The 26,376-nt window shown below is 47.0% G+C and overlaps 1 protein-coding gene across 5 annotated transcripts in view; it reads left to right on the top strand.

The window, feature by feature from the left end:
- LOC119465969 (structural maintenance of chromosomes protein 6-like) overlaps positions 1-22,897 on the top strand; it is a 114,411-nt gene extending 91,514 nt beyond the window's left edge. For 4 of the 5 annotated variants that reach the window (XM_049657677.1, XM_049657678.1, XM_037726452.2 and 1 more), the window contains 8 exons: positions 2,883-3,099; positions 6,855-7,025; positions 13,969-14,106; positions 14,741-14,859; positions 16,042-16,141; positions 18,212-18,370; positions 21,285-21,443; positions 22,049-22,897. In XM_049657677.1, the coding sequence (XP_049513634.1) occupies positions 2,883-3,099; positions 6,855-7,025; positions 13,969-14,106; positions 14,741-14,859; positions 16,042-16,141; positions 18,212-18,370; positions 21,285-21,443; positions 22,049-22,258 (1,273 nt within the window). In that variant the 3' untranslated portion in view covers positions 22,259-22,897. Of the gene's footprint in view, positions 1-2,882; positions 3,100-6,854; positions 7,026-13,968; positions 14,107-14,740; positions 14,864-16,041; positions 16,142-18,211; positions 18,371-21,284; positions 21,444-22,048 lie in introns of all 5 variants that reach the window. The other variant, XM_049657675.1, reaches the window with a different exon arrangement.
- The last annotated feature ends 3,479 nt before the right edge of the window (positions 22,898-26,376 follow it).

The following is a 26,376-nucleotide window of genomic DNA, read 5'->3' as shown; positions in this document are numbered from 1 at the left end:
TTTGCGCTCGCCACTGCTGCCGCTCCATCACGTCAGCATCGTGACAGTGTCCGCAGTCATCCAGTGAGATGTGTTCGTGTTAGCCTGTGTGCGCGGGCCACCATGCCTGCTAATTTAGTTAGTAAGCGAATGTTTCAAGCAGTTTATACGGCCATTAAAAGTACTAACCTTACTTTGTATAGCTGTCCAATAATTTGGTATCACAATCATTGCTGTGCCTTTAGGATGAAACTGCGACTTTTTTTTTATTACCAACGTCATCACACCTAGCTTTATTGCTACCCGTCGGCAAAAATCTTTCTGTGTAAACACCACGATAATGTCGATGGCGCCAGGTCGATGGCGCCATTCAGGAACAACTTTAATGTTACATTAAAATATCTTATGTTTCACAAGCTTCATAGTTGCTCAGTGCGATCTCTTACCTGCGCAAAAAAAAAAAAAAAAAACTTACGGTCTATTTTTTTCACTCAATGAAAACATTGCATAACAAATCTTGTTTTGAGTCCATCAGTGTAGACATTTGGGCTTGTTGGTATAACATGTTTGCAGATTATCTTCATGTAGCGCAAAAACACACGGACGTAGAAGAAGAACGGAGACACACACAGGCGCTAACTTCCAACAACGATTTTATTTCCGGGACGGACGCCACTTTTATACCCTGAATTTTTCCTTTCATTCCCCACTTACTTCACAGGCACGTGCCTGCTCAAACGGCACATGATAGTCAAATATTCTAAGATACTTGCAGGCTGAGGCACGATAACAAAGCACACGGTAAAATGACATAATGACAATTGCAGACTAGGCATGGAGAACCATTATGTTTATCGCACGCGCAGGAATTCCAACTCCTTCGTGGATAGTGACAAAGACGATTTGCTAACACAGGTATCACCGAACTTTTCAATGTGAGCACTTTCAATGATAAGACGAGTTATTTCGCTATTGCTTCTCCCGATAATGACAGTATCTTCAAAGCGGGGCTCCCCGCAACCGCACTTGTGACAATGACTTGCGAGGAAGCCATCTGCCACAGGCTTGTTGACATTTTTGGCATGTTCTCTAAGCCTATCGTTGACGCATCTGCCGGTTTGGCCGACTATAACTCCTTCCACATTGCAAGGGTATTCTGTAAATAACACATTTCCTGCAGTTAACGTACCTTTTTCTATGCTGCTTTTCACAACGTCCTTTTTTGTACCATATGGTCTTGTCTTTGCACATAGGCTGATAAGCTTATTTGGAGCTTAGAACACCACGTCGACCTTCCCCAGGTTATGCGATAGGCGGTGAATGTAAGGAACTACGGCGAAATTTTTCTTTTTACCGGACTCGGCACTGGCTGTCGCCAAGGAACAATGCTCTTTTGACTGCGTTGCTCTGAGCAAGGCTTCGGAAATTGACAAGATCACATGGTTGGGAAACCCAGCCTCATTCAAACGCACTATCTGTTGTTGAAAACTGGAGGACATCAAATGAGGGCACGATTTCTTCAGAGCATTACTCAAACACATTTTTGCTATGCCTCTTTTAATAAGCTTAGAATGGGCAGAGCTTTGTTAGCTCTAGGTTGATAACACCAGCACATGTGATCGTCAAACAGCACAAATTTTAGATCGAGAAAGCAAATATTCCTATCTATTGGCATTTCGAAGGTCACATCAAGGGGACTAAGACATTCAGAGATTATGCTTGTAACACCCTCACATTCCCAACCATGGGTTTCCCAACCATGTGATCTTGTCAATTTACGAAGCCTTGCTCAGAGCAAGTCAAAAGAGCATTGTTCCTTGGCGACAGCCAGCGCCGAGTCCGGTAAAAAGAAAAATTTTGCCGTAGTTCCTTACATTCACCGCCTGTCGCATAACCTGAAGAAGATAGGACGTCGGGGGAAGGTCGACGTGGTGTTCTCAGCTACAAATAAGCTTATCAGCCTATGTGCAAAAACAAGACCATATGGTACAAAAAAGGACGTTGTGAAAAGCAGCATAGAAAAAGGTACGTTAACTGCAGGAAATGTGTTATTTACAGAATACCCTTGCAATGTGGAAGGAGTTATATCGGCCAAACCGGCAGATGCGTCAACGATAGGCTTGGAGAACATGCCAAAAATGTCAACAAGCCTGTGGCGGATGGCTTCCTCGCAAGTCATTGTCACAAGTGCGGTTGCGAGGGAGCCCCGCTTTGAAGATACTGTCATTATCGGGAGAAGCAATAGCGAAATAACTCGTCTTATCATTGAAAGTGCTCACATTGAAAAGTTCGGTGATAACTGTGTTAGCAAATCGTCTTTGTCACTATCCACGAAGGAGTTGGAATTCCTGCGCGTGCGATAAACATAATGGTTCTCCATGCCTAGTCTGCAATTGTCATTATGTCATTTTACCGTGTGCTTTGTTATCGTGCCTCAGCCTGCAAGTATCTTAGAATATTTGACTATCATGTGCCGTTTGAGCAGACACGTGCCTGTGAAGTGGGGAATGAAAGGAAAAATTCAGGGTATAAAAGTGGCGTCCGTCCCGGAAATAAAATCGTTGTTGGAAGTTAGCGCCTGTGTGTGTCTCCGTTCTTCTTCTACATCCGTGTGTTTTTGCGCTACATGATGATAATCTGCAAACTTGTTTTGAGGAAGACTGTCTTTCTCACAATTTCTATAAGTCTTCAATATTATCCTCTGAACGCATGAAAGTAAAGCACGAAGGTAAGAGGAGCAGATGCGTAGGGCTCGCTCATGGTGGTCAAATCAATGAAAACTGTGGCGTGGGCGATTAGAACTAATCCTGGGCGATATTGGTAGAAATTGGTAGCATGGATTAGAGCTCTGGCTTGGCGGGTTAAAGGGTTAACGTTGTTTGTGCTCTTACCCTTTTTTCTAGGGAGAAGAAAACGGAGCTTGCAGATGCGGAGAGAAGACTGAAAGAATTGGACTCTATATATGCTGACCGTCGAGCCGAGCTGGTGCAGAGCCAGAAGGAGTCACATCGCCTGTCAGCCCAGCTGGATTCGCTGAGGCGCGAAGAAGTCCAGGTGTCCTCCAAGATCCGTGAGCTGGCGAGCATTGAGGAGCCTGAGCCAACGAATGTTTCTATGCTGGTTAGTATCCATGCCACGTATTCAAGTCAGGGAACAGTTGAAAACTGTTCCTTTATTTATTTCTTTTATACAGTCGAATCTCGTTAATTCGAACACGCCTAATTTGAACTTCTGGTTTATTCGAACTGACGCCGTGGTCCCGTCAAAGTTATGTGTATTCCAATGGGCGAAAACGCCTGGTAATTCGAACGCGAAAGCATTTGTGACGGTTAACTCGAATGTACCGCGCACCGACAATGCTCAGCAGCGCGCCAAATCACGTGGCGGCGTCTCCGACTGGCATTGCTCAGAAAAGCTTAGGCGAGACCCCTCAACGCCATGCGGAGAAAAAGGAGAGAGAGAAAAGAACCGCGGCAGAAATTTCACTCTCTCAAATGGCAGGGTCTCCGTTTCTGCGTCGCGCCGGAATACGCGTGTACGTGCCGACGTCGCAGTCAACGCTGCGGTGCATAGGGAAGCAACGACAGAGGCCCAGTCTGGCCAACGCTCGCTTTAACAGCAGAAAACGAAACTTCAGGGTGCGGGCCGGTGGGAGCGGCGACGCCGGGGCAGGCGCGCACGGAGACAGTCGAAGGTGAGGGAGCTACGAGGGAGTTGAGAGGGAGCACGAGGGGAGCCACCGAAGCGACGGGGTTGCCGAGGTCAAATCCGCTTCCCTGCTGCCCTCCTCCCTCACCTGCGACGGTTCCCACGTGCGCCCATCGCTGTGCCGGCGCCGCCCACTCCCTGAAGTTTCGTTTTATGCTGTTATCGGGAAACTAGCGTTGGCCGACGTAGGCAGTTTCGTGGCCCTCGCTCGCCACGTGCGTGCGCGCCATGATATTTCACGACTCGCACCGTTCGTACGTCATGCTATGGTGAACGAATACTTCAAAAATAAGTCCTTCCTTTAATTCGAACAAATTTTCGGGTCCTTTCGAGTTCGAATTATCGAGATTCGACTGTACTTGCATATTGTCTAGTGACTCAGGCTGTCTACCGTCAAGCAAAACCTGGAATTTCAAGGGAGTTTGTCAGTTACTGAATATTCAGGGAAAAGGCAGGGAATGTTCATTTCAGTTGTACTTAATTGGGAAGAATACCTGCACATTGCTCACTGATAACTTCAACTCGATGGCAACAGCCAAAAAGTTTGAATAATCGGCAGCCTGAAATACTAAATTTGCGTGAGATTAAGTGACATTATTAAGGACGGCAGAAAACTAGGTGAGGTGATGAAGTTGGGAAATTTGCAGGTGTAAGTTGGAATCGGCTAGCACAAGACAGGGGTAATTGGATATCTCAGGGAGAGGCCTTCGCCCTGCAGTGGACATAAATATAGGCTGATGATGATGATTTCACTAGTAAAAGCTGGTCAATGATGCACGCATATGTCTGCAGCCTGGTCAATCCATATTTCGGCCATTGTCATGCGGTCACTACAGGTAGACAAAAGTACAGTCAACGTCTGCACCATATTTTCATCCCCTGGTATTGACCACACTATATTTTTCTCTTATAAAGTGGCAGCATGTTACGTTCAAGTGCTCTCTTCTTATTTTAGGCCCACAAAAATCGGGTGTGCATTAGAGATATTCGGGGGCACATTACAATCTAGGTAGGATCTTGGAGTCATGCTACCACTGCTGCTTCATCGACACCACCAGGAATTAAAGACCTCAGTTGATGCCATTGTTACACGCTTTGAAGAGACAGTTGAGATATTGTCGGTGAAGTTTGTGGTGAAATCTATGATTGTAATGAAGAGATAGATATTGCTGTTCCAATGCACGTTCCTGTTTCAGACCTGTCGGCAAGAGATGCAGTTGAAAGTCTGCAGGGTTATTTTGAATGCTAGGACTGGGCAGAATTATTAGGAATTTTCTGGCTAATGAACATGTCCATGTGCAAATGAAGCTTCAATATACAGTAAAAGCTCGATGATACGATCACGGCTAATACGAATTTCCGGATGATACGAATTTTTCTACGGTCCCGGCCGAGCCCCATTACTTTGCAACGTGCTAGAGAACGGTTGTTACGAATCGATTTTCAGCTTGCGTCGGTTGATATGAATAAACGCCGCCCCACCGACGGCCGCGAAGGTGAACAGCGCGCAGTCACGCGCTTTCTCTCCTTCTCTTTTGGTGCGGAGGCGTGGCGCCGGACAGCGCGGACTCCGCGACTGGGCGCGACGAGTTTGAAGCGGTGGCGCTTCAAGAAATAAATGCTTTTTACGTACATGTGCCTGAGTGAGTTAACCTCTGACTCTTTAGCTACAGTCGAATCTCGTTAATTCAAACACGCTTATTTCGAACATACCGCGCACCGACAATGCTCTTAGCAGCGCGCCAAATAACGCGGCGGCGCCTCCGACCGGCATTGCTCCGACACCCCGCCATAGAGCAAAAGCTCAGGAGAGACCCCTCAATGCCGCGCGCGAAGGAACGGGAAAAAAAAAGAACCCGCGGCGGAAATTTCCCCCTCTCTCAAATTGCAAGGTCACCGTTTCTGCATCGCGCCGGAACAAGCGTGTACGTGCCGACTAGAGTGTTCTAGACTACCGTATTCTAGCACACACTAGTGCCGACGTCTCAGCCACGCGGATAAAATGGCAGTGAACCCTTCTCCTCTATTTTCTAGTCACATGTTGACCTTGCACGCTGCGGCAGCAGCGCAGAGGGAAGCAGCGGCGGAGGCACAGTCGGGCCAACGAAACTGCCACGCCCGCAAACACTCGCTTCCCGATAACGGCAGAAAACGAAACTTCAGGGGCGGCTAAAATAAGCGGGCGCCAGCACGGCGGCGGGCGCGCACGGAGATGTGCGCACGGAATCGAAGGTGAGAGAGCTACGAGGGAGTTGAGAGGGAAGGCGAGGGGAGCCACCGAAGCGGCGGAGTTGACGCGGCCAAATCCGCTTCCCTGCTGCCCTCCTCCCTCACCTTCGATGGTCTCCGCGCGCACCCGTGTGCCGGCGCCGCCCGCTCGCTCCCTGAAGCTTCGTTTTCTGTCGTTATCGGGAAGCAACCGTTAGCCGGCGTGGGCAGTTTCGTGGCCCGCGCTTGCTATGCGCTTGCGCGCCGCGATATTTCACGACTCGCACCGTTCGTGCATCGTGCTATGGTACACGAATACTTCAAAAATACGTCCTTTTAATTCGAACAAATTTTCGGGCCCCTTCGAGTTCGAATTATCGAGATTCGACAGTAGTTTTAATTGTGTTTCGATGATACGAATTTCGGCTAATACGAATATTTTTCGTGACCCCGTGAGATTCGTATCATCGAGCTTTTACTGTAGCTCCAATAGCAACGAAGCTCCAATACGCAATATGCGTTACCTTTTTTTTTACCACAGTAATATAACAATTTTGCTGATTTTTGTGTCCTTCGACAGTAATATAATTTTTGCAGATTTTTATGTCCTTCGCCTAATGAAACTTTGGATGAATAGACAACTTTTTTCCATCCCTTCGAGTTCCGCGTAAGCGGAGTCTACTGTAAAGTAAAAGAAATTCACGCGTGTAGTTCTTTAACCTTGCCCATGTGGCATGTTTGCACACCCAGTGATGAGGGACGCAAACAGCCGGGCATACAAAAGAATGTAAGCAAGGTGTAAGGCTTGTGAGTATGCAAAGCCGCTTGGGTATGTTATTTCTTACACTCTCAATTATCCCTGAACCTTAACTAAGAGTAGCAGAACATCGTGACCACTAAGCCTCTGAACCAGCGAGAAAGAGGAAAACAAAACCAGAAAACTGCGTTGTCTCTTACAGGAGGAACTGCTGGAAAAGTTGGCAGGTGAGATCAGTGTCGTCACTGAGGAGCTGTCTGAGCTCAAGGAGCAGCAGATGGAACTTCGTGCGAAGATGAAGGCGAAGGCAGCGAAGAGCCGGGAAATCGAGGAAGGACGCACCGAGCTGCTCAAAGTGAGCAATGACATCAAGGTACTGGAGCACTTTTATTGCTTTACTGTTTTGCATGTCGACATTGGCCTACTGCAAAGTAGTTTCATAGTGGTTTCCGGGGAAGCCCAAAGGAACAGCCCTAATGGCAATGCAGTCGTAGCTTGATACAGTCCAACCTCGATATAATGCAGGGTTCGCACAGCCCCTTGAAATCCTTGAATATCCTTGATCTTGAGAACCTTAATTCAAGGGCCCTTGAAACTCCTGGAATACCAGTGAGCTTGTAATCCTTGAAAATCCCGTAGGCTTTATTCCATTAAGGAGGGATGCGGCACTTCGGGACTGAAAACTGGCCTAAATATCTACGTTCCCAACTTCTTTCCGCATCTGTTTACAAATTTTCGTAGCCAAATACCACCAACTTCCATTGTTGTCGGAGTTTAAAAAACGATAACCGAGCGCGCAGCTCTTTAAATTGAGGACAAACAACCGAGGATTTCGGTTCTTTATTACGCGAAAGCTACGCGCTCGATCAGCGCCATTTTGGTGTCGTTCGAAAGAGCGCACTTTCATCTTTTTCTTTTTTGGTTAAGCAACACCGAGCGTCTTCTCTGGACGAAAGACAAGGCCTCAGAGACTAAGAGCAGCGCTCACTGCCATTGGCTAGTCGACACGCATGACCAAAATGGCGCTTCCCGGTTGGCTGGGAGCAGCTGTCTGGAGGAATCAGTACTACCCGGCGCCATATTGGAAGGCTTACGTGCAGTACGCACTACGTCTCGGCAAAGCGTTTTGTTACCTTGCCAGGAACCACGAAGAAGTATCGTACTCTGCATGCTTTCGAAAAAAATGGAAAGGTCGCGGGAGGAAGCCGGAGTGGTTATCACAGCCCTTGATCGACTCTTGGGAACGAAGTGCCGATGCACCGCGACTGTGCGATAGCTTTGCGACTGATCGCGCTCCCTCAAGGCAGCGATGACGACGGCAGCAGCACTGAAGCTAACTCCAGTCTTCTAAGAACTGACGCCAAAGTGAAGGAAGTCGGCACTGAAACTAACTCCGATCATCCAAGAATTGATGCAAAAGTGAAGGAAAAGTGTGCCTCCGAAAAGGTGACGCTCGAGCGGCTGTCGTCGGCACTGACTGATCGCGTCCCCTCCGGCAGCGATGACGGCGGAAACAGCAGTGGAGGGAACTCCGGTCGCATAAGAATTGACGCCAAAGTGTGGACGGATGCTGAAGTGAAGGAAAAGTGTGCCCGTGAAAAAGTGACGCTCGAGCGGCTTTTGTCGACACTGGCAACAGTGCGGAAAATAGAGCCCTTCAAGACTTGCAGCGAGGCATCAGCACCCGACTCGGAGCACCGCGCCGCTCCGTATGCAGTACTGCATCTCGATGTTTTGAATGCGCTCCTCGGCGTTTTACGCTGTCAAGTGTGTCACGGACCTGCATCAATCGGAGGGGACCATGATTATGGGCTTGCCGTCAAGCTGTCAGTGAAATGCGAAACACACGGCAAGATCGCGAATAACTGGACTTCGCCCCAGGTACAGAGCACAAAAATGTGCAACCCTTTCGAGGTGAACCTTGCCGCGAGAGCGATGGTGGCCACTGGCAACGGGCAGACGAAAATGAACGATATTTTCGCAGCAATGGGAATTTCTCACCGCGGCATGCACCACAAGACGTAGCAACGGCATTTGAAAAACACGTTGGCACCCGCTTCCGCCCGAGCAACGGATGCCGCTATGAGCGAATGTGCAACGAAAGTCACAAGTCTTTACGAAGACCTATGTTTCGGCTACAGGGGCAATATTGCCGTTAGCTACGACGGCACATGGATGACACGAGGCCACTCTTCCCATATCGGCATGGAACAGTGATAGAACTATTCACTGGGTATGTGATCGATTACGTGGTTTTATCGAACTTTTGTTTAGGATGCGAGGTGGGACCAAAGCCTGTTACCGACAGCTACGAAGAATGGAGTGCAAATCATAAAAGGAAATGCCAGAAAAACACTGATAGCAAAGCTAGCCAAATGGAAATGGAGGTGGCTCTGATTCTTTTTCAGAGATCATTCTAACGCCATAGCCTACGCTACACAACTATGGCTGGGCATTGAAGTCTCATGAAGGTGACGTAGGAGGTATACAAAGAGCTGTGATAGCCACCTACCGCCACGTCACATCCACGGCTGAATACCTGGACCACAGCATGTTTTAAATACAGTCGAATCTCGTTAATTCGAACTTGCTTAATTCGAACTGCAGGTTTATTCGAACTGGCGCTATGGTCCCGTCAAAGTTATGTGTATTTCAATGGGCGAAAACGCTCAGTAATTCGAATGCGAAAGCATTCGTGACGGTTAATTCGAACATACCGCGGACCGACAAAGCTCTCAGCAGCGCGCCAAATAACGCGGCGGCGCTCTCTCTCTAGAAATGGTCCGACTTTCCAAAGTCTGTCCTTTCAGCTCTCCTCTTCCTCTACAGCAGCGTCGAGGTTATTGCGTAGCTTGAAAAATCTCTTCGCTGTCATTGTCTCCGATATGAGGGCAACCCTCGCAATGTTCTGCCAGTACATTCATACCCTTGATGAGGGATTACCCCATTAGAACATGCATGCCGAAAAGCTTCCGGATCTCGTCAGGATTTGGGTTCACTGGGACCTGGCATTGCTGTACACTGTACAAGTTAATAAAGTCTGTCAAGTGCTTAAACACTGACTGTGGAACGTACCTTGAGAAATAGTTAAAAGGTGTTCGAGCGTCCCTTTCCTCTTGGGCGAAGGTCTCTTGTCCAGAGAACGCAATGTTCAGTGGCGGTGCGAAGTTCTTTTTTTGCCAGCGCACGGTCTTTGACCTGACACTATCCCCCATCTCTCCTAAAGTTTGCGCTTCTTCTACAACAGCATCTTCATCCTCCAACAGGTCTGTAAGCTCAGCTGCAACGCCGGATTCGGTCAGTTCACAAGTGGCATCTTCTTCGTCACTTTCCCCGATATCGGAAACATTTTCATCAGCTATCAGCTCCAGAAGCTTTTCAGCTGAATCTTGTGTTTTCTCATGCCTTTTTGTGCTGTAAAACGATGAACAAGGAATGGCCAAAAAACCTGCAAAGAAGATAAAAGCAGCTGTCAGCGTGTTTCATTTCTGCAGCCACCACGGCACTTTGTACACAATCGTGTTCCCGCGCAAGCATCAGCGTTCCGTCATCACCTCAAAAAGGATAAAGTTACCTCAGCTTGGTACTTAATATAACACGTAAACGTATCTCATTTTTATTTGAGTGCTACAGCGCAAAACAAACAGTTTAAAAAAAATGAAGAAAATAGCTCACCGCTCTTCGCTGCACCAGAGTCCGCCATTCCTTGTCTTGAGTTGAATATCTTTGCCAAAATGTGACAGATGGCGCCCAAAACGCCCATGGTTGTTAGCATAAAGCTGACAAATGCGCCAAAAACAGTGAAATAAATAATTCCGCATCCTAAATGCAAAAAAAAAAAGCCAAACGCGATATGTATACAATTGTGTACAAGGTGCCTTAAAGGGTTAACCGAGCGATTTTTTTTTCTGACTTTCATTAGTTTGAATTTTGTGTAATTATAATTTTTGTAGCATCTTTGCAGAATTCAAATTAACGAACGTTTACTGGACAGTAAAATCTCGTTGCTACGAACCCCACATTAACGAACTTTTCAGATTAACAAACTTTTCAGAAATCCCCTGCTGATCTCTTATAGTTTCAATGTAAAAATATTTCAGTACTACGAACTTCAGAATACCGAACTTTTCAGAATAACAATCGTTATTCAGTATCCGTGTCATGTTAACAATGCCTCAGTACTACGAACTCATTATCCAAAACTTGGGATTCTTAGATATCCGTGTATCCAGTCACGGCAGCCGAAACAGGAGGAAAGCAGACAAGGCGCAGAAAGTGGACGCCGCAGTGCACGGATCTGGAAAACTTGAGTCGGCACCTGAGGGGGTTAAAAAAAACCTACTCTGGCACGCAGCATCGGCGCATCGGAAGGCGGGGTGGCCGCCTCATAAAAGGTCAATCGCCCATGCACGATAATCACTCCACGAGTTCCGCGACGATCACGCGCATCAGTGACAGCGGCATGTCGCAAGGGAAGCGGCTGTCGCCCGCGCGCGCATACAGGTTCTTTTGCACACGCCTTTTTCGTACCACCCAACCCTCAGATGACACGGCATGCATTGCAATGGATTTGTCCCTGGTTTAGGACGGCACTCTTGCACTCTACAGCGGCGCAGTGTGCCTGAAGGCCCCGCGTGGACGGATATTCCAACAGCGTAGCTCAGTAGAGCAGCTGGACCAGTGGGGCCAGAAGGTGCGCATCGGGTCGGGCATCATCGCAACATACCTTGGCTCTCAACTCGCACTTTTAAATGCGAAGCATTTCTTGCCAGCGGCTCTGTCCGTCCCTCCCGCATGCCACACCCCCACAGTGCATGCGCGTCCCCTCTCTCTCCTCTCATACGCTTTCTCCCCTCTAGGAATCCGGAGCGGCGCGCACGACAGGTGGTGTGACAGCTGCATACTACGCTGAGGGCGCGACAGTAGTTCCGCGGTATGAAAATGACGGAGCGCGCACCTCATTCTCTCTCCTGTGCAGAGCCCGATGAATGCTCGGGCCGAACCCTCTCCCGCTCAAACTGCCTACTCCGCTGGGGGCGCCACGGTAGTTTTGCGGTATGAAAGTGATGGAGCGCGCGCGCCTCATTCTCCTGTGCAGCGCCATGATGAGCGCTCGGGCTGCTGCCGCGAAACCATCTCCCGCTCAAGCTAACCATCTCCCCGCTGCTTCGCATTCACACATGGTACCCTTTAGCAGGAGATGGAGTAATTTTTTTCTTTCCGAGGCGGGGTAACAGTGGGTGAGCTGAACAGCCAGTCGAGCCGTTCTTTCTGAGAAGGCCCCAAAGAGGCCATTGTCATGCGCAGGAGCTGAGGCATTGACTCGTCAGGTTTTGCGAGCGCATGTTCCGCCCAAACAAGTGTCGCCTAGCAACGGAGGCGCGTCTCTTCCTTCTTCCGCCCTTCTTTCCGCGCTCCTCTTTTGTGCTTTCTGCGGCCGTAGTAGCTACGCACACGGAGAAATGTGACCTCCATACTCGCGGTGTTGCCACATGGTCACACTTCGTACTTTCCCGGCGGTGTCAGTTACACACGCTTGCGCTTTAAAATAGTTCAGGTGTCCGCCTCAAGTGAGACAGTTGCAGTGTCCATGGCAAGGATTATGAAAATAAACAAGAAAGATTGCGCTTTGGAGGTGACATGGAGCTTCTTTTTTGTCAGTAGTTTTCTTGGCGTCAGCGTCTGTTTTCAGCGCGTCACTCTTATTACAAGGTGCTTCGGTGGTGCGTGGCGCCAAATCTATGGCAAATAGCAACAGCATGGGCCGAGAGCCAACAGCGACGTCTTCGTGGATAGCTCATATGGTGACAACTTATCAACTGATAAGTTTAATGGGCAGAATGTTTATATTTTGGTCTTCACTATAATGACTTTTCAGAATAATGAACCATTTACCGCGGTCCGCTGAAGTTCGTTATATCGAGATTTTACCGTACTAAGAACTAATATTCTGAAATCTGGGGATTCTTAGGTTTCCGTGTATCCTTCATGTCAGCCGAAACGGAAAGCGGATGTCTAAGTGCGCAGGTTCGGAAAATCTGAGATAGCGCTCAATAAAAAAAGTTGTCGCAGTTTCACCTGAAAGGCGAAGCATCAATTGCGATAGCAAACTTGTAGAGAGCTATACGGAGTAATGATATTAGCTTTATCAGCTGTATAAACTTGGACATGCAGCAGCATCGGCAACACGCAGAACTGTTGTCGACGCCATCGGCGTTTTGCCCGCGTTCGCTCAAAATGCGTGCGGCGTTGGTGACTGTTGCCGGAGCCTCTGATATAAATAGGCACTGCGTGCCGCAGCTAAACGTCGCCTCCCTTCCCTCCCCCTCCCCCACGGCCTCTCGCGCGTCGGAAGAAGGCGCGTTTGCTCTACATACATGGTGATTGTAAAGGAGAAGAGAGACGCCTACTTCTGCAGCCCTTAAGCAAGCACGGCGCAGAACGCACGTTTGTTCTCCGCCGTGCGTTCACTCCCCGTGAAAGCCGCGCCCCTCGCGCCCTTTCACTCGCACATACAGCGTTCGGCGCGCGGCGACGATTTCTTCTCCAAATGACGTCATATGGAACCTCACGGCGACGGCGACGCCAACGGCAGAAATCTGCTTTTGAGTGTCCATATAATTGCTATCGCAATAAAAGTGCGGGAGATAATTTTCTTGTATCTATTCTGGAGGTGACGATGCATTAGGTGTTGCGAGTGCATGCTCCGCCCTCCGCCCAGAGAAGTGTCACCTAGCAAAGGAGGCGAGTCTCATGCTTCTTTCGCCCTTCTTTCTGTGCATGCCTCTTTCTTTCGTGTTTCTTTCTGCGGCCGTACTACACGCACGGAGAAATGCAACTTCTGTACTCGCAGGGATGCCACATGGTCGCACTTTGCACTTTTAGTACAGTGTCATTTACGCGTGCTTGCAGTTTGGAATAGTTCAGGTGTCTGCCTCTAGTGAGGCAGTTGCAGTCTCCACGGCAAGGAAATGTGAAAAACAAACAAACAAGAAGCATTTAGCTATGGAGGTGACATAGAGGTTCCTTTTTGTCAGTAGCTTTCTCAGCGTCAGCGTCTTTGATAGACTGTTGGCCTGGGGGTCATTACTACATCACAGTGCCTACTTCGTCATTGAGTCTATAGACTATTGAGCTGAAGGTTAAGGCCTTCAAAATGCCCCTGTGAGAACAGCATTAGTGGAGCTCATTTCACTTCTGAAGCATCTTTGTATCGCTTGCAGATGTAAAGAAGGGCTTTACAGTTGCGAGCTGCTACAATGACCTATTTTGCTTTGGAAATGAAAATTTTTGTTGCTTTTTATGTTTCATTGCAGACAAAGTTGCTCGATGCAGACGCGCAGTTGCAGAAGGATAGAAGCCAGATGGAAAGCCTCAAGGAACAGAAGAAAGCCATCGAGCAGAGGCAGTCTGCCTCGGAGCGGCAGCTCAAGACTGTCAGCCTGCAGATTAAAGTAAGCATTGGTCAAGGTGCTTAATTACTCGTTCATTTGCAGTTTCATCCACAACAAACCAGCCTTGACCATGCACTTTTTAAGATGCTTCCTTTGCTGCAGAATTACACTAGTGCAGTTATAGAAGTCTCCCTCCCCATATTTCACAGTGCAGTAGTTCTTGATCTCTGCCACATTCTAAGGAATAACTACTTGATATATTACAGCTACAACTTGTGTGAACGCAAGTTTATGTCAAATCATGTATTTGTGCACCTTTGTGCATCCAGTATGTGTGCACACAAGTGCTGTGCTGTGGCCGCTGGTTGATGAAACGTGTCGCTCCGCTTTCTTGGTTACGGTGCCTTCTATGTAATAAATACTTCTTATATTGTTGCATAAAGGTATGAGACTTTATGTTACATCAAATTTTGTGACACACACCTGTATCTTTCTTTCATGTGTGACGCACTGTTTCTTATTTGCAAATGCGACTGGTGAGAGAAGTCTCCATAGCCTTCATAGTGTTGCCTGTTAGTTAGCAGAGTATGTCTTGGATTCACGTCCTACTCCTTCACATCTTTGACTCATCTTCTCCCAGAGCTCTGTCTGGGGCAGGCATGATTGTGACGTTGGTAAATTTTTGTTCACGCAGGAACTGACAGAGAAGGCCGTCGAAGCTTCATCCGAGCGGATACTGTCTCGGAGGAAACCAGCTGCCATTGCGGCTGAAATTGAAGCTCTCGAAAGTCAGCTGCAGGTGGAAGAAAAAAGGCAAGTGATCATGCTCCATTCATCGTGATTAGGGGTGAATATGATTGAGTTTTCATCTTTCGCGGCGGCAGTATGGATGTGAAAACGTGGCTAGCTTCACATGTGAAGGTGTCGTTGACATGGCATGAAACTATCTTTCGTTGCCGACTATCAAGTTCAACAAAATATTTTCTCTCATTCAAATTGCTCTTTATAATTGCCTGATAATTCAGGAAATGTTGCGGCCCCTTCGGTGCAAGAAAAATCCATCTGTGAATCTACTTATTTGGATATAAGGTCGAATTTCAATAATGAAATTTTGATTCAGCAAAGCAAATTGCCTGTTGTACCAACTTATTTATATCGAGGTTTGACTAATTCCTAATTTTCGCCTCGAGTACGTGTAAGCAATAATTCATTATACGTGTTCATTGTGTCGAGGTTCAGCTCTATCACTCTGCATGTTTCGTGGTTGCACATACTTGCGCAAAGCTGCCGGGACTGGCCATAAATGCGAAGCAAGCTGACGTGTTACCGGAGCTTCTCCGTGTTACCGGAGGCTTATCTCGAAGGCCATGCTTTTGTGCACGGCAATTGGCAACAGCTGTATGAGCAGGAAATACATAATGGTGGCCATGTTTTAAGTTCACTATCGCTGGCGACTGTCGTCCGGGCGTCGCGACTCAGGAATCAAATGTCTGCGCACATGAGATTTTGCTGATTTTTTGCCTGTGCGTGTAGAACAAGAAAGAAAAACTACGCACTAACCGTTTGGTGGGCAATGAGCGACTACGGCTTAATAGCGGTCAGCCTTGTACATGGGGTTCAATGGGGGCTGGGTGGGGGAATCTTCGAGACTACGTTAAAACCGCAATAACACTTTAAGCGGGTACGTATTAACGAGGTTTGACTGTACATGTATTTCAGAGGCCAGAGCAGGCAATGCTGTTGCGGAGAGAACGATGTTGTGTGCGTTGCATGTTCGCAGCAAGTCTGCTGCCTTCTTGGTAATTGAGTTCAGCGCCAGAACAATAGCTGAATGCTGATTTCTCTTTTCTGTTGTCATGCTAAGATATCAGGAAAACTTGATATTTTCTTTCGGTCTTCCAAGTTGACTTTTGCAACACTTGTTGCACGGAATGCTGTACTCGTATTCTTCAGGAAAACTTTCTAATGGCTTTTGATGCGGGCTTTCGGAAACAGGAAGGGCAACAAGGATGAGGTGGCTCAACAGTACAAGTCGCTCCTGGCAGAGTACACAAAGGTCAAGGAGAGGGCTCAGGAGCTGCGCGAGTTGGTAGCGGTGAGTGCAGCACTTGATGTTTGTTGTCATGACCTTTCTTTGAGGGCGTATTGATAGTTCAACACTTCCTTGATGTTTACCTGACCTAGATTTGCATCTCTTCACTGCGGTTGTTACATGCAAGACGTAGCTTTTCTTCAGAGGTATTGCAATATGCTAAATAAGAAAATGTGCTTCATCTGTCGTGTATACGAGAAACCTTTCCAGTTCTTTTTGTAAGCCTTTTTTTTTTCGCCCATTATCGCCTCATGGCAAGAACTAGATCTTGGCAGATATGCTTGATATGTAATGGCAGCTTCCAACTCTCGGCAATGTAAATAGTGTCAACTGGAACGAAGTGTTTGTTACTATTCTTGTATGTGCTACACTTTCTTGATCTTGTCTGAATTTTTTTAGGTACAGATCATACACAAGTGAAATAGGCAATAAATGTGTGTTGATTTTAAAATCTACGTCATGTCTGCTCATCACCGCCAGTTGCTCGCATTTAGACCGAGGTGCAATTGTAGAGGATGTTCAGACAGCCAAATTTAGTGACACCTTGGGCGAGTGTCACTTTAGTGGCGCGCTGCTAGACGAGAAATGCAAATGTCATTTGTGATTGAGGGCAATGTCGATCAGTAAATCTGTCAGTGCATTATATACTTTTTATTTTGGCCATTATTTTCAAAATAACATAACACAATCATCACTAGGAACATCAGACGACATTGCATCCAACACCCACGCAACATACTGCATGTTTGAAAATCCTGACATTCGTGGAGCGTCATCCTGTGAAACGTTTCTGCAAGCAAATTCTCGAAGCAGGTGAACTTAGCAACAGCTAAATCACTGTAATCTAAACGCAGTTTGTTGCTTGTCAGTATTTGCTGTTCAAAGTTTGCTGCTGCTCAGTGTGCTTTGTTTTAATTAAAGTTGAATCCGTGTTACTAAAGTACATATGTATTCAGGGCAAGCTTTAAAAACAAATGCAGGCTATTCCCCTCCCCACCATTTGCAAGATTTTATTCATTGTAAGGTTCACAAATTGGCAGTATGCCAAGTGAATCGTTGCAGATTACGTCCTGCTTCGGTCCATTCAAACCGTTCTGCATTGCTTTAGTGGCGAAAATCCTCTCCTGTTTGCGCCAGTCCCGCACGCAAGTTTCAAATCTCCGAACGCCCGTGATGCGGCCCGATTTCCGTCCGTCTCTGCACCCATGATCACTTTCCTTTTAAATGCGGCATCATGAACTCGGTACTTCATACTGATAAGACCAGACGCAGAGAACGTGAAGACAGACGGTAGACTATTGCCTAAGCACGTGTGCGAGGCGGCCATTATGAAATGCCGACGGCTATATGGTAACGCAGATGTAGGGTCGTGTTAAAAGTGCACGTTAGATTCAAGTAAATACGGAATTCGTTAGAAAGCGGCATAGCCTGTTTGGTGCCATTACGATTATGCCACGCCGCGCGCCAATGCTGCACCATACCGATACGACACAGGTTAATATGGCGGCATCCCTCGTGTACTTCAGTTGGCTACTGGCGCGGCTAGTAGCGGCTACGATACTGACTTTTCTAGATGGTGCTAACTATGCACCATAGTTATCAGTTTTAGTTAAAAACTGGCACGTTTCTTAAAATCCTCGAATCTAAGCCGAACCTAGAGTTTCGTATATGATTATTTGAAAAAAAAAATCTATCTGCCTAGATCCTAATAAATACAGTAAATGCGGTACTCTGTCGCTTTCACTCTGCCAGCTGTTCTGTTGAGATACCTCTCTGCATGAATGAAAAGTTTTGTTCTGTCCCTCGCGGCAGAAGAGGCTTTGCACACTGGTAACAGGATATGCCCACCCATATTTTTGACACTGTCTCTGGGATTGGCCTGTGGTACATGTGCAGTAACTACTATGTCGACAACCCAGTATTGGTCTGTATGTTACTGCATTGAACATATGAATGTGAACAAAGCAGACATTACGGCACGGTGACATAGAAAACACGTCATAAGCGCTGACTTGTCATGAGAGAAACATGTTTTGTATATGTAGTAACTGGTGTGAGCATTTTTTTTTTCAGGAACTCGAAAAAGCCATGATTCAACGATTTGAAAAGTATACCTGCTTATGCAACCAGACGACGCTGCGGCTCCGCCTCATCTTCCGAACGACACTGCTGCAGCAGAACTTCACTGGGGACCTGGAGATCGACCATGAAAAGCAGCATCTTCACATCAGGGTGAGTTGTCCATTGTATAGGGCTAGAGCTTCAGGGAAGGAAGCAAAAGTGTGGCCCGCAAATGTGGCCCGCAAATGTGGCCCGCAAATGTGGCCCGCAAATGTGGCCCGCAAATGTGGCCCGCAAATGTGCCCCGCAAATGTATGGACGTCCAGGATAGATGACAGCACCGAGCATGCACACGACCTGCACACGACCATTCTGATTAATTGACAGATAGACCGACAGCATTAAAAAGCTGAGTGCTTAGGCTGACAAGTTTTTTTTTTTTTGAAATCTGGCTAATACAAATTCTGCGGCCGCAAGTGCGGAGATCCTTTACAGCCAAGCTTTCTTTACCTGATCCCGTCATTTTGCGGGTGCTGGCTGCTGTGGTATTTCCTCGTAGACACCTTCTGCTGATGGGCACGTGACTCTGGGTGTGCACTCAAATAGACAAGCAGAACAAGAAGCACGAAGTGAAGAGGAACCTGCCATGTGGCTTAGTGGTTATGGTGTTGGGCTGCTAAGCACGAGGTCTTGGGATCAAATCCCAGCCACGGCAGCCGCAAGTCAGGCAAAAATGTGAAAACACCCGTGTGCTTAGATTTAGGTGCACGTTTAAAAAAAAAACCGGGTCCAGGTTATTCCATAGTCCCCCACTATGGCGTGCTTTGTAATCAGATTGTGGGTTTGGCATGTAAAACCCCCATAATTTTTCATTTTATGTTTTATTTCTTATTAATGTTTTTATTTATATACATTTTATTGAACTGATGAAGCCTGCAACAGAAGTAATCAAATGAGTGGAACGAAGGCTCGGCTGCGGCTCTCCAAGGACAACCACGTGCTCTAATTGGTATCTGGGGGTGACGTGACTCAAGGCCCCAGTGTCCAACAGATAGTCTTCTTCCCGAGTTGCACACCCTCGAAGTGTGCGGTTACGAATCTTTTCATGCGAGTCTAGAGTGTGGCATTTATCGTGTAGCCAATGTGCACACTGCTCAGGTAAGAAATTGGCATTAACTTTCCTGAAGAAAAAGAAAATGGGTGGGTTCATAACGCGAGTAAATACTGCATTTTAGAAAGTGTGAAAGCATGCGATAGACACAAAGATCATGTTGGATACGTGGCCACGAACTCCAGGCTCCTTCAACAGCTGTCAATCTAATCATTCTAATCCGCACCCGTCGTCTCGGGAGCGTTTACTGATGAACCACCCATACGAACATACGAGCGGCAAGCATTCCGCAATGGCTTGCATCCCCTTACCACATCGACCAGTCGGGAATTTTTGTCACGGCCACGCTAGCTAGACCATTAGGCTTAATTGGCGCTGCTTCAGTGGGCATTGGCGACTAATGTTATTGTTTGGTGCCATATCGATGCACATCTATTTGCAGCAGCAGTGCGACATTCTTAAAACCAACAAACCGCCTCAGAAACGAAAACGAGTGCACGGGATAGCAACAAAGTTGTTCACGGCCGCCACCTTTTGACACACCATACAGCGGCCTCTCATTCCCAATGCTGTTCATAGGTGCACATCGTTATCTTTTTTGTAGCTTCGAGCGACCCGTCGGAAGATTAGCTTTGGCTTTACACGGCAGCCACGAAAGTGTCATGACCTGCTTGCATGCATTAGCGTGGATGGTGGATGAACAAAATCAGGGGGCGAACATAGCGTGAAGTTGCCATGACACTCTAGATTTCAGAATCTTTGAGAGGTGGCAAATGACGCCGAACCCGGCAATGAAACAGCGCAGACTGTACCTCCTCTTTATCGTTGGAGCCAACTGCGCGAAACGGTAATCGAGTCACGTGATGCGCAGACCTTTTATCCGTCGCACAGGTTCTCCTTACAACAGCCCGCCTGCCCTAAAGTTAGGATAGCCCTTCTGTATTTTGGAGAAAAGCTGGACAGCAAAACTTGTGCAATAAATAAATGATTTCAGCAAAACTCAGGCCCGCTAATAAACTGAGAACCTCATTGGGACTCTACAACAGGTCACTAATTCATTAGTTTCAGAGAGAAAAAAAAATGTGATTCTATTCAACAGAAATTTCATTGATAAAAACATTATTTTCCAGACCTTCATGTGCCAGAACTGAGCTGCAATCAGTGCTGGCATACTAATTTGATGTTCCCTTTAATGAGAGTAGACCGTACTACAGTATATGTCTTGATATTTATGTGCATAAGTTACGGATAGCTTGCTAAATTCTTGTTATGCAATTCTAGAAGACTCCTGAGCATGTGCAGCGCTGCATTTTCTTTCACAGAATTTGTAAGCTATAAATTTTGTGAAGAATTTTCTGATATTCGATTTCACATTCTGCTTTTCTTTCATGATTCTATTTGAAATCTACTGTTCGGTATTCGCACACCCCCTACCCATAACTCCACTTCCTTAATGGTGAAGTGCGCTCGCTCAAAGGTGCGCTAGATCTGCCCATCTGACAGGAATATGTCATCTTTCTAAGATCTGCGTTTGGTTTGGCCCTATATAAATTGTACATCATTTGAGAGCATCAGCTTGTCCGTAAACTTGATACCGATTACAGGATTACCAAGTTACTAGAGCCATGGAGCGCATTAGCAGAGCTGATGGTGACCTCTTCTGACAATTTGTGCCGTGTCATTTACTGTCCAAGGAAAATGATAAGCGTACTGCGTGTCAACAATTACGTCGCTGCCAATGCTTTACAAGTAGAATATGTAAGTCTCTGCAGTTCTAGCTTTGCATGCTCTCTGGTTCGACTCTGCGTCACCAGATGTCACTATTGGCGTTGTTGCTGCCATACAGCTTCCTGGTATCCTGGTACAGTTCTTCAAACGCTAATGTTTTTGGACAAGCTAAAACTCTCTATCGAGGGCTTTTCTACTTGCCCCGTGGCTAGAGTTCATGCCAGATGTGTTGCGTTGTCTGTACAGGTGGAGCCCAAGCAAGGGACCAGTGGCACAAAAGCGCGCCAGGACTTGAAGGCCCTTTCGGGCGGCGAGCGTTCCTTCTCCACCGTCTGCTTTGTGCTGGCCCTGTGGGACACCATGGAGTGTCCGTTCCGAATCATGGACGAATTCGACATCTTCATGGTGAGTGTTGAGGGGCAGGAGTGACCAGTTGCACTTATTAAATGTGGGCTTGGGCTTTTCCTTGTCATTACGACGTAAATTTCTTCGGTCCGTTGTGTCATTATGGCATAAAGTTCTTCAGTCGGTTGTAAAATTCTTTTTTGTTGGTGTCCCAGCTTTTCTTGTTTTTTGGAATTTAGATCGTGGTCTGTATGCACGAAACTTTTCTTTCGGGTTCGTGGCGGTCCTCGAAACCGTTAAAAACACTTAAATGTGAAAGTGGCATTTTCAAGACGTTCAAACTTGTTTCATGGAGTGCTTAAAATTCCTTAGATATTGTTTTCGGATAAGCTCAGTGGATTTTATTGGAATATGTGATCACAAGGTTTGTGCAAGCCAAGAGTCATACCAATTCAATCCAATTGGAATCTTTGTAGTAGAAATCCGTCTTGTTTGTGGCGGCGGGGGATGGTCTATGCAAAAAAAGGCTTATGGGGATTTTTTGTTCCGTGTGTAATAAAAAAAAATTGTGTTCACTCAAGCTGTCGGGCATCATGGCGCTTTCACTAAGTGCTTCACGAAAGCTTCACACTTCGATTTACATCAGATTTTTTTTTCTTCTTCAGGACATGGGCAAGAGGCGAGTGAGCCTGGAAATGATTCTTGAAATGACCAGGCGCAAATCCCTGAACCAGTTCGTGTTCCTGACACCACTCGAGCTGCCAGCCATTGCTGCACTCAAGCATGTAAACATCATGATAATGCCAGAGCCGAGCCGCAAGCGTGCGGCTGCTGTTGCAGCCGGAAATGATGATGATGATGAAAGGCAGCAGTAACTGTGATATCTTCATCGAATTGTCAAAATTTAGCACTTCAAGCTGATTTGTACCTTAAAGTTGAGGTACAGAAGTGCTTTTTATTTTTATTTATTTGAAGTAACATAGATATTGTTTCCTTATTTTTTTTTTACTAGAAAGTGTTCTAGTCGTCAATTTTTTTTTCCTGTTTTGCATTTAATGTGCAAGGCCCCATGTATTACTTGCTGTATAACTTCCTTTCTAGTTTGCATATTCGTTTTTTATCGATGGACTTGCAGCTTAGAATGCTGTAGTTATGTACTACGGTGTGCAAGGAAGCCCCCTATTTTTATAATTGCGTTCACTGATTTCTGTAAGCGCACGTTATAGATTTTAATAATCCAGATATCTTATTCACTTAGTTTTAATGTTTTAATGCAAATTTGTGAATAAAACTTGTACATATTCCATTGTTTGTAATTAAATCCATAGATCCTGCTACGGGTTGAGTGTGTTTGCACTGGAGTTTCGCCCTTCCTGCATGCAACACATGTGCTTTGCACATTGAAAGTGCCTGGCAGTGTGTGTTGCCTGTCTTCGTTTAATTGCGAGCATCACCGTGACGCGAGTTTGCAACTGCAGAACACGTTCACGTAATAAAGGAACCTGCTGCAGTCTGTTGGTGGCTATGGCAGTCTGCTTACAACGACGAGGTTGATGGCTTGATTTCCTCTGCTGCTGCTGTTTTCACAGACAAGGTATTGCTTGAGGAGCTACAACTCTGTCATGAGAGTGGATGACGAGCACGAAGAAAAAAATTTGCAATTTAAATAAGTCGAGCATGAATAAGCAGACATATACCATATTTACTCGAATCTGATGTGCACCTTCTTTCCGAAATAATCGGTAGGAAACTTGTCTGTGCGTTACAACTGGATACGTAACCAAAACCGTGGCGTTAGCAACACCCTACTGTCATAGCCGTCGCAAGATGGTGACAGCACGCTTTCGTGGAGGTTGCTGTGGGTTATTTTTACTGTGATCTTGAACAGTATCCTCGGTCTATCACTTTCGGAGATACTGTCACTTTCGCAAGATATTGCGTGACTTGGCGCTGAATGTGTCGGTGTGTACCACCACCAGCGTTTCTGACGCTTTGCCAATCTCTCAATCTGCACTCAGGGCCAGGAACGCTGTCGGCTTCGACAAATCCGATGCAGAGTCCCGCGAAAGTGATAGTACATACAGTCAGACCTCGATATAGTGAACCTCGGTTTAACAGAATTCGCGATGTAACGAACTATTTTTATTTACCTATCTTAGTTCTATTGAATTAACGAAACCTCGATATAACAAAGTTTATTGCTGGAAGTACAACTTTGTTATATCAAGGTTTCACTGTATCTCTAAAAGTGATCGCTCTAGAAATACCGCCCCTATGTGCTTCCTATCTGGCCATTGAAGTGCAAATGGCAACAGTGATGTGCCTCTTTCATTATGAAAGCTCACTATACAAAAAATTGTCTGCTATGAAGGGAAATTCTGCACGCCTCGTTTTTTACAGCGAAGCTGTTAAGGGCTCACTTTTCGATGGTCGCGTCTGGCAATAGAAAAAAACTTATTGGCCGTATGCTTTATGTGCGAGTGAAAGTGCGCAAGGGTGAGGGACCAACGCCACATAGACTGGTTCCTCTAGGTGGCGTTGGAGGGACGTGCACTTTAACGGAGAGCAAACGCGACTTCCCAGTGGAAGGTGAGCGGTGGGTGAGGATGGCATTGAGGCACCCTAGACTGTGCGTGCCCGCTCTCCCACTGCGGCACATGTGCGCAGCCACTGTTGTCGACGGCAGCGGCATGTTGCCCGCATTCGCACCAAACGCGTGCGATGTTGGTGACGTGTTTATGAAGAACGTGCCAACCTTTGCCGTACACCCTATGGCGGTGTACTGTAACGACCATAAGGCCATGGTCCCTGTGGTCACTAAATAAATGAAAACCACCAGATTATATATATTTCACATTTTCTTATTAGTTCAAATAACCAATTACACCATCACGTCTTAATAGTCATAATTGAAAATACATAATTCCCACCATAGTAAAGCTTCGCTGGTTTTCCATCTCCATCCACCCCAGTGGAAGGGCTGACAGTTTTTTCTTTATTCCGAACGTAGGGTGCGTGCTATATTTTCTAAATTGCTGGTATATTACATTGAAGTGCACATTTATTTTCTCGCTTTAAGCCTGCGAAAATTGGGTGCGCGTTAGAACTGGGTAAATAAGGTATGTGAACTTTGTAGAGTATGCTGAAGAAACAGTTCCAAGTTGCCTTTTGGCAGGGCTTGTCAGAGGTACTTTGAAATTGTATCATGATACAGATGCAAGATACTGAGGGTGGTAAGTACTCTTTGATACAGATGTAAGATTATACAGTATAGACCACTTATAACGTAACCGCTTATAGTGCAGGACCGGATATAGTACGGCATACCTGCCAACTCTTCCGAATTTTCCGTAAAATGTACGAATTTGGACCCGTTTTACGAATGTCGGCTCAATTTTTACGGAAAAGTGGTTATATTCGCGAAATAGTTTTTAAAATTTTTCATAAATTCACACCGCTGCTGGTGGGCAGGGGCGCCACTTACGTAGGGGTGCATAGAAATGGAGGTATGCGCCGTAATCTTTATTGTATGCAGAGTAAGGAGATTTTTCAATCTGTGACGTTGCCTTCGTCATCGGATTGTTGGACTACCTGACGACGGCTGGAAGTCACTGGTTGTCGTTACTCTCAACGTAGAGGCCCGCCTGTACGTAAGTGGCACCCCCAGAGACGACGGCGATTTCGGGTCGATGCGGCAGGCACAGTTTCGGTATGGGAGGCTGTGGCTAGTCGTCTCGCCTGTCACCTTCGCTAGGCTTTTTTCGCGAGTACAGTAAAAGCTCGTTAATTCGGACACGTCCATTGGTCCCGGCAGGCGTTTGCATTATTTAATGCAATGAAACTCGTTAATTCGGACGTATTTGGCCGCACATCGGTTAATTCGGACAACTCTCGGTGCTCGGCGAGCGCGGAGCGCCGCAAATGTGCGACGCAAACGAGCTATAACTAGAGTGTACTCTACCATAAGGGCATTAGCGTCCACCGAAACGAAGTGACGGAGTTCAAATCGCACGGGAATGACAGCAACGCCAGAACGCTTCGTGCCTATTTGAGCCTTTAAAGCTTTTATTCTTGCGTTTGCCGGCGCGCATAGCACCGCGTTGGCCGCGTGCCATCAAAACTGCGTAGTCGCCATCCGTGATCGCGTTGATAGCGGCCGCGGTTTCATCCGCAGCGGTTGCGGCAAAAAGTAGTTTCGTTTTCACTCAGTGTCCGTGCCGTCAGGGAATGGAATACGAACTCCTTGAAAAGACACAAAAAAAAAAGAAAAAAAAAAGAAATTTGAGCCATTCCACGCCGCCGCGCGTTGTTTTCCATCCTTCTCCGCATCGCCAGCCTCGCGCGCCTCTGTCCCGTTGCCCTTCCGCCCCTCCGAACACGAATGGTCCGCGCCCATAGCTCTAAGCCACGCCACCCTCCGAAACATGAATAGACCGCGCCAAAACAACGTTAGCGTCCACCGAAACGAAGCGATGGAGTACTGGAATGACAACAACGCCGGAAGGCTTCGTGCCTATTTGTTCCTATACGTGCCTAGCTTGCGTTTACCGCCGCACATAGCACCGCGTTGGCCGCGTGCCTTCATGAATGCGTAGTTACTATCCATGATCGTCTTGATAGCGGCCGCGATTCCGTCCGCCGCGGTTGTGGCAAACAGTAGCTTCGTTTTGACTCGGTACGCACGTCGGCCGCGTGCCTTCAACTCGGTAGTCGCCATGCATGATCGCGGCGATATCGACAGCGGTTTCGTCCGCAGTTGCAGCAAACGGTAGTTTCGGTTTGACTATGCGTGCGTCGGCCGCGCGCCTTCAGAACCGCAAGGTCGCCGTGCATGATCACGTTGACAGCGGTTGCGGTAAGCAATAGTTTCGTTTTTACTCAGTGCAAAGCTGTCGAGGATGAAGAGAGAGAGATTGCGGTTGTGAAGGGGAAGAGGCGCACCGTCTACATCGCGATGGGCGGCGACCCGGCGTCATTGGCGAAAAAATAAACG

Source organism: Dermacentor silvarum, chromosome 10, assembly GCF_013339745.2.
Source record: "Dermacentor silvarum isolate Dsil-2018 chromosome 10, BIME_Dsil_1.4, whole genome shotgun sequence".
Taxonomy (NCBI): Eukaryota; Metazoa; Arthropoda; class Arachnida; order Ixodida; family Ixodidae; genus Dermacentor; species Dermacentor silvarum.
Note: the sequence above shows the minus strand (reverse complement) of the source record. Positions and strands in the feature narration are given on the sequence as shown.